This window comes from Amaranthus tricolor, chromosome 6 (assembly GCF_026212465.1).
Source record: "Amaranthus tricolor cultivar Red isolate AtriRed21 chromosome 6, ASM2621246v1, whole genome shotgun sequence".
Taxonomy (NCBI): Eukaryota; Viridiplantae; Streptophyta; class Magnoliopsida; order Caryophyllales; family Amaranthaceae; genus Amaranthus; species Amaranthus tricolor.
Genome location: NC_080052.1, coordinates 28,223,980 through 28,232,610, shown reverse-complemented (window position 1 = coordinate 28,232,610; position 8,631 = coordinate 28,223,980). Strand labels below are relative to the sequence as shown.

Genomic DNA, 8,631 nt, shown 5'->3' with positions numbered 1-8,631 from the left:
AAGAAGCAGTTATTTTTTTTAAATTTACCTTGACTCAATTAAAGTCGTCTCAAGGTAACACTGCCTAAATAAAAAATTAATGTAATTGATATTATTGAACTATATAACAATATATGAGCCAGTGAGGCTATCTCATACACAATTCGTGTTAAAAGTATTATATAACTTATCAGTTTGTGCGCAAGCCTTGGATATAGAGACAAACCCTAAAACAGCCTCACTTTCTTCTTATTTATTTCCCTTTTGTATCCTTCTATTTTCTTTTTATTTGTATAACAAAAAAAACAAATTAAGAAAATGAAAATGTAAGAAGTGAGAATAGAGTAATAAGAATGGAGATGATGAAAGAAAGATCAGGTATTAGGCCGTATGTAAGATCCAACTCGCCGCGGCTTCGTTGGACGGACGATCTTCATCGCTGCTTTGTTCGTGCTGTTGAGCGTCTTGGTGGTGAAGATAGTAAGTCCTTTTTAATTTTAATTATAATTAGGAGTGTAAAATATATATTAATTTATTTTCGTCCTCTTCAAATGTTACCATTAAATAACCAACTCAATTAAAAGTTTAAATTAATAGTTGAAAAAAATACATTGTATATGATTGAAACCTCATAATACATTATATATATATATATATATATAGTTACTAATAATAATTAATCAGACTAATGGTAGTATAAAAAGAAATCGTACTAGTAATAATTAATCAATAGGAGTATATTATAATTTGTTGTGTTGATCATGTTTGATGTTATTAATTCGTTATTCTTTTCACTAAAGAATAATTGATTTAAACAAGTATGTTATTAATTACTTCTTGGTTATACAATTTTGGTTTATCGTGTACAATATTTTATAATTAATAATCAAAATTGAGAAGTAATAGTTGATTAATAGAGGCCTTTAATTTCAACTATTTCTTTTCTTTTTCAATAACTATATTTCTAGCTAGGGTTGACTTGATAGGCATGTAAAATTTGACAAGTTTTACACTGAAATAGATTATATTCGTATGAATTTGGTGGTTAATGATTAAATATACTAGTTATGCATTATGATAATAAATAGTGGATAAAAAGTAAATATAGTTAATTATGAAAAGTCGATCTGAGTATGAAATTTTCACTGGTATAAGTAGTAAATAGATGATAGCTAATTAGCTACATATTAAGGGGGCGTTTGGTTCGCACAAAGGAATCGGAATGGAATGAGGAAAGGGAATGAAGGAGAAAGGAATGGATTCCCCTAATTTAGCCTTGTCGTTTGGTTGTGTTCAGGAAACAAAATGAACTGCTCATTGATTCCCTTTGTAAATGTTTGGTTCAAGTTAAGGAATCAAATTATGAGTTTTTCATGTAGCAAATCTTTAATCATTAAGAACAACTTGATAAAAATAATCAAACAGAAATTACTTCAGATTGATAAAAACAATCAAGCAAATCCAATTACACCCATTAAAATACAATCAAGCTTGATAAAAACAATCAAGCAAATCCAATTACACCCATCAAAATACAATCAAGCTTGATAAAAACAACTTCAGATTGAACCCAGAAAGCCAATTAATCACAGAAATTCAGAGATTAGGAACAGAAATTATGAACAGAAATCTTCGATGCAAGAACAATAGCGGTAGAACAAGAACGCAGTAGAACACGAACAGAGATTCATCAATGGCGGTAGAACAAAGATTCTTCAAGAACACGAATATGAATTTCAATCCATCAAAAAAGCCGCAGAAATTAGGAAAAAGAGTGAAGAGAAAAGACGCAGCAAAAGAGTGAAGAGATTCATCAAGAACACGAACCGTCACATTTGACAATGGCGGCCGCGAAATCGAGATTGAGAAGAAGAATGCTACGAACAATGGCGGCCGGCCGTCGTGAGGAAGAGAGGAAAACTTGAGGGAGGAGGCGGACGGCTGTGTGTAGGGTTTGAGAGGAGAGGGTAATGCAGGGGGAATGGAATGGAAAAGGTACCGGGGGGTTGGGGAATGAGAAAGCCCTAATTATGGGTAATCCCAAAACTAAAAATGGGGAAAGGGTATGATAGTGAGTGGCAAACAAACAACAACAAAGGAAATTGGGTCTACTCATTCCCTTTCCCTTTGTTTATTAACCCCAACCAAACGCCCCCTAAAATTTTATATGGGTGTAGGTATAGTTATTGGAGAGAGAATCATACATATTTTAAAGATTTTATATAAATAAACTTTTGTTCTCAACTTTGACTTTGTTTAATATTTTTGTCTTTCAGTATTTACTTGAAATTCGAACATTGCGATACCCATAGGCAAAATGTAGTGTTAGGTTTAGGATAGTTTCATTTTTGCGGGGTGTATCTTTTACAGATTTTACGTTCATTCTTTTACAGATTGTAAGGTAGGGCGGAGTGGGCACCGTCACTGAATTTTTTGGACAATAAAAATATATATATAAAATGACATATATATATAGTTCTTTTATATTTTTTTTAGTATTTGTTATATATTTAACAGTTTTGTGTTTTAAACAATAATATTATTAGGGGCTACACCAAAGATGATTCTGCAAATAATGGGGGTGAACGGCATAACTTTATCTCATGTAAAGAGTCATCTTCAGGTACTCTTCTTAATTATTATTTTCCTTTCTCCAAATTTATGGATGCTTATTCTTTAAACCTGGCTCACATTAATTTTCACATTCAACTTTCCAAATACAGATGTTTAGAAGCATGAAACAAGAGCAAATGATCAGAGGTAATTTCTAATTATATAATGGTTTTCAATTTCCTATCATCTAGGTTTTACATAGCACTAGTCCTACTAATTGGGTTCATCAAAACAAAAAAAAATCTAATTTCAATCTGACTTTAAAATAAGTGTTAAGAGTATCATAAGGCCTCAACCATTAGTTTAAGCTTTTGGTCGAGACGGTTTTTTTACGTGGTATCAGACCAACGTGACCAGATGTTACAGGTTCTAATCTCAACCACCCCTCATTTAAAGTGAAATCAACGCTTGTATGCATCCACACTTCTAACTCAATGGGCTCTCATGTGAGGGGGTGTGTTAAAGTATATAACATATCATGGGCCTCAACCATTAGCTTAAGCTTTTGGTTGAATTTGTTCCTTGACAATAGGTTTAAAATTATGTAAAAATCAATATGAATACAAGACTTGATTTCAAACTAATCCGAAACATGTTACTTGAAATCGATTCGATAATTCGAATGAATTCCTTTTGTCCCTCCTATCTATCCTTTTTTTTTGTCCCATTTGAGACTTTACGTTTTCTAATATACTAATTCAATCTTTAAAATATTTAATTTTACATGATTAAAACTTACAACAAGTCGATATTAATAAAATTTACATCAAAACGAATAAAATAAGACTACATTTGACTAGTGTCATACAAGATTTGCAGATTTCAAATAGTTTACCACATTACTAAATTAAATGCCTTAATTAAAATTTTGAAGATGAAGCAATAGCTTACGTAATGGTCATAACTCATACATAGGACAAACCATCTTACACGAGAGGAATGTTCGTTGTTCAAACATTGCTTGTAAATGTAATCAAAGAAACTAGCCTCCGATTTTTCTGGCTTGGAATTTTGTCGAAATTCTGGAGCCACCATGTTTACAAATTTTGTTTTTCTAATTTGCACAAAAATAGATGCTTGAATTCAGACAAATTTGTGTGACTTTCGTAACTATTTCACGTGTGTTGAATCACTTCACTAATTTATTTTCATTTTATTTTTTATTTAGTAATAAATAATATGATAAGTTAGTTTATCAAATAACAATACTAAAATCTTAAGTTAATGGTTAAACGCGTAAAGTACGTTTTATACTTTATCACACCCTTCATACAAGAACCTTTTGGCAAGAAATCACGAAGACAAATGGAGGTCAGTAGGCTCTGACCCTGCAGCCTAATTTTACAAATCATTCTAACAATCTATCTTGTTAATTCGTTCCCTACAAAAATTTCAATAATAAATTGATGGTATTATTTCATATTTTCTCGGCCTAGTTAATTTTTTTTATTTCATCCATGTTAGATCGCACATTTGTTTGAACAATCAATATAGACAAAACAGAAATCGATATCGGTCTATAAAATAAATTTGAATATTGAAATGAAATTAATTGTTGGACAGATATGATGCAAGATTCGAATAGAAGCACAAGCATGATGCAGGGAAACGTTGATTTGACTCCTTCACGCCCATCTTACCGAAGACAATCAAAGATACATAAGCTTAAAGCCTTGTTTGATCAAAATCATGATAATTTATCATCCCCAAATAATAAGGGTCCATTTTCTTGTACTTCCATGGGAGCATCTCCTCAAGATTATATAGCTACCACTTACAATCAAGGTGACATGTTACAACGTTCGCATGCCTATATTGTCTTCCATGATCTCCATAAAAGTTGCACTAAACTTGTAAGTTATATAATTACTCCCTCCATTTCATCAGCATAAGGTTTTCTTTACTTTTACGTAAAATTATTCAAAATTAAATTGGTCCAAAAAAAAATAAAATTTGAAAATTTTGGAAAACTCAAATTAATATAAACCACAAATAAATATATAAGTATAAAAGTAAATATATATAGATGATGACCTAATAAGAAAATGATACGTTTATACTCAAATGGAAAGATTTTTTTTTTTCATAAAACTATAATAGTTCATTTAGTTGATAAAGTTATAAAAAATGTTGGCAACTGTTATATTAAATTGTCAATTCACAAAATGTGAGTAATACTTTTATCCTCGTAAATTTGCAACACAAGAAAACGGCACAAGTATTAAAGAAAAGATTTGGACATTTAAATTTTGTTAATGATAATTAAAAGAGGTAGGAAATATGTAGATGAGATATGAAGAAAATAGTGGAGACATGTTGTAAAAGAAAATATGACACAGTTAAAAGAACAAATGTAATAAAAAGTTGATATTATGAGGCTTTATTTTTTGACTATCAACTTAAATTTTTTTGTGAGTTAGTTTTTTGACATTATATCAGAGTTAACGTGACGAAAATTAATTAATTTGAATCTTATCCATCCTTAAATTCAAGTAAAATATTAAACGTCATGTATAAGAATAAGACGAGTCTATATTGCATGATTACATCCATACTTCTAACCCTTAAGGGCATATAATACGAGGATATGATGTTTGGGCTTAAAAAGCCAAAATACATCATCAATTGCCCAAGTAATTATTGGATATAAATTAGATAAGTAGATAGCCCATATTGTTTGGGCTTAAGAAACCAATTTGCTGGACTTTTACGTAAGCCCCAAAAAAATTTTACTCTAACCTGATCAATATTTTGTATGAAATCGTATTATGGTCGGACAATCTCACCGTAGCAAAATTTTATATAAAAGTTATAAAAGCAGGAGCAATAATATTTTTGGGGTGATTTTTTAATTAAGCTTAAACTTGTAAATTTAAAATCGCTCTTTTGAAAAGATAAAGTGAGCATATTAATATCTTGTAGATGTTTTTTAATTTATGTAGTTGGTTATTTAGCACAATTTAGAATTATTACACGTTGAGACCGCCTTAAATGAGAATTTATGTTATTTTTTTAATTATTTTGTGCTTTTCGGATGTTTTTACATTCTAGCAGGAGGACAAGGAGAATGATGAAGTGATCTCTAGATGTACATCACGATCATTATCATCAGAAGATCAGAACATGAAAGCACCACTCAACTTACAGTGGAAATCAACATATAGGATTTTGGAAGCTGGTGTTCAACAAGTATCCGTAGAGCTTAGTCTTTCTAATTAGCTACGTACAAGTATTAGTTAATATTAATGTTTCCCTAGGAAAGTAATAAAACAGTGATTATTGTCTTAAAACTAATATAATCAAGACACCGATGATAATCACTTTTAGTTATGTTGAACAAATTGTAGCTTAGGTTCACTATATTTCTAGCTAGAACAACGATAACAATATATCAGAGATAACATGTTTTTTGTGTGATATATTTAGTGATATTTAAATTAAATGTCGCTACTTTAAATTTTCAATGTTATATATAGTGGATTTAGTGACATTTAGTCGACTCGTTAATAGCATAATAAAAAATCATACTAAAGTTTTTCGCGACATAAAACCTAGTGACATTTCTCATAAATGTCACTACAGACTATAGTAACAACTACATGTCATTAAAGGCTAAATAAAATGTCACCAAATCACTTTATGGTGAAATCCAAAATTTTTTTATATTTTAAGATAGAAGATTATGTTTAATCTTTATTATTGATTTATTGTGTCATGTAAATAATTAATCTCAGAGGGTTGTCAAATGATATTTCATCTCTTTTTGTTATTTTGAATTAGAATACACTATTTTCTTTTAATTTCATTTATGCATTTTAATTTTATTTTATATTATTTACACGATTTAATATATGGCTTTGATTAATATCTAATTCCCACGGTTCTCTTCAAAAAGTCTTATTTGCATAATGATGCAATTCATGACCATGACAGAGAAATAAATATATTGCGGAATTATTAAAGTTAAACATTGTAAATTGAGAAATATAGCAAATTGATAAGACTGAGATAATAATTACTGGTTTACTTTATTTTTTTTTTTTCCTATTTTTCGAAAATCTTAATGCAACACAATCACACTGGTTCATTTCTTCTACAAATTTTTTACCTTGATGATGTGGCATAACTTCAATGGCAAAATAAAAGATGGAGTTAGGTATTCTTCAATATATTGTACTTTGATGGTCCTAATATTGAAACAAGAATCAAGTGAATCACATCAATATCTAACCATTTATTATGTCATATACACTTTCTTTGTTGGGATTACTTTTTATTTTAGTTTATCCAATCAATTTTTTATCATTTTCTTTGTTGTAATTAGAGGTGTGTATTCGCTTGTGGGTCAATTTCGGGTCAAGTGTTTAGGGTCGGTTCAAAATCAAATCTTGTGTTCATATTGATTTTTATATAATTTTAAACCCATTTTGAAGTCGAGTCAAGTCAGGTTTAGTTACAAGGTGGGGAGATATCGAGTCGTCAGGTCTATTTTGAACCCCTCTAGTTGCAATGGTTTTATTTATTTTTTGAATTCATTCACGATCTTATTCTTTCTCCCCATTTAATTAACCAATCATTTCTATCATCCACTTGTTATTTGTCTGATTCTACAATAAAATGTTTTTCGCTATAACTATCACCCAATAATAATACTATATGGTGCTAATTGAAAAGGAGTAAGGGAGTATTTGATTCCTTTATTATAGGTTTATACCATATTAATATGAATCATTGTTGCACTCACGATATTTCTGTTGGGCTTACATAATTCATTTCTACCAGCCTGCTAGTGTACTTTCACAACAAAATTTCTGACGGTACAGCATAACAAGACATAGTGATTAAGGAAACATGACATAAAAAGGCACAAGTCACAACATTGGTTAAACGTAGTTTTCAAGGAATATTTATGATGTAAGAAATTTTTAAATTTGACGTGAATCAATATAATTTAGCCACTACAAAAAACTATTGAATTAGCGACACATATTTTCGTCGCTATTTTATAGCTAAATGGTCAAAAAGTTGCCTTGGCGACGGGCGGGCGACGGGCTTCGTGGTGGTTGCCTTTTCGTTCGTCGCTAACACCAAAATGGACGTCATATCCTCGCCATTTTTAAGGAAAAGTTGGCGACCACGGGGCGACGAGATGGCCATCGCCAAAAACGTGTTTGACATGGCGACAAGAATCTCCTCGCCATCGTTCTCGCCAGAGCCAACGACCAAATAGCGACCACAGACTCGTCGCCAACTTGGCGACCAACATCTGATAGCCTTTTCGTCGCCTGCTACTAGCGACCACATTTTTAAGCTTTTTGGTCGCCGTGTATATATATATATATATATATATATATATATATATATATATATATATGTATATATATGTATATATATGTATATATATGTATATATATATATGTATATATATATATATATATATGTATATATATATATATATGTATATATATATATATATATGTATATATATATATATATATATATATATATATGTGTATATATATATATATATATATATATATATATATATATATATATATATAAAAATTATATTTATATATATTTTGTATTAGTTATAATATTAAGATAAAAATCTATACACATAAAACAAATAAATAAAAATAAAAGAGCTGGAAATATTATATATAAAACTAAAGTTTATTTACAAAGTCACAAAAATTACATATATTTAATCATTCATTTGGAGGAGGTGGAGAAGGGGGTGAATTTCAAAAAGAGTTCTCGTTTTCTTGTTATTTGTTCAGTCAGCCTTTGATGAGTCTCATAGGCAGTCTGAGCATTTCCTCTTCGTATCGCTTCCCATAATTGATTATTGAACTCCATTTGCCGGGCTTCTAAATCTGCAAACCTTTGTTGTATAATGGCATCATAATCAGGTTGTGCAGGTTGAGAAGACAGAATATCCGTTGGCTCAGGAGGATAAATAATTTGAGAGGCGGACCCAATCTCAAATACCTCTTTGCTTTTTTTGTTTTTTTTGTTTGAACCGCTTTCTACGTT

The 8,631-nt window shown here is 30.1% G+C and overlaps 1 protein-coding gene across 1 annotated transcript; it reads left to right on the top strand.

Annotated features, from left to right (window-relative positions):
- Positions 1-2,526: 2,526 nt before the first annotated feature.
- On the top strand, positions 2,527-8,558 carry LOC130815741 (uncharacterized). Its single transcript, XM_057682224.1, has 6 exons — positions 2,527-2,602; positions 2,703-2,739; positions 4,156-4,445; positions 5,647-5,781; positions 8,376-8,420; positions 8,508-8,558. Exons 1-6 carry the CDS (start codon positions 2,540-2,542, stop codon positions 8,556-8,558), a joined length of 621 nt encoding a protein of 206 aa, XP_057538207.1. The 5' UTR covers positions 2,527-2,539.
- The last annotated feature ends 73 nt before the right edge of the window (positions 8,559-8,631 follow it).

Coding starts and splice junctions, on each gene's coding strand:
- LOC130815741 (XM_057682224.1), top strand. CDS start 2,540: ATGATTCTGCAAATAATGGGGGTGAACGGCATAACTTTATCTCATGTA. Junction 2,740..4,155: donor ACAAGAGCAAATGATCAGAG/GTAATTTCTAAT, acceptor ATTGTTGGACAG/ATATGATGCAAGATTCGAAT. Junction 4,446..5,646: donor ATAAAAGTTGCACTAAACTT/GTAAGTTATATA, acceptor ACATTCTAGCAG/GAGGACAAGGAGAATGATGA.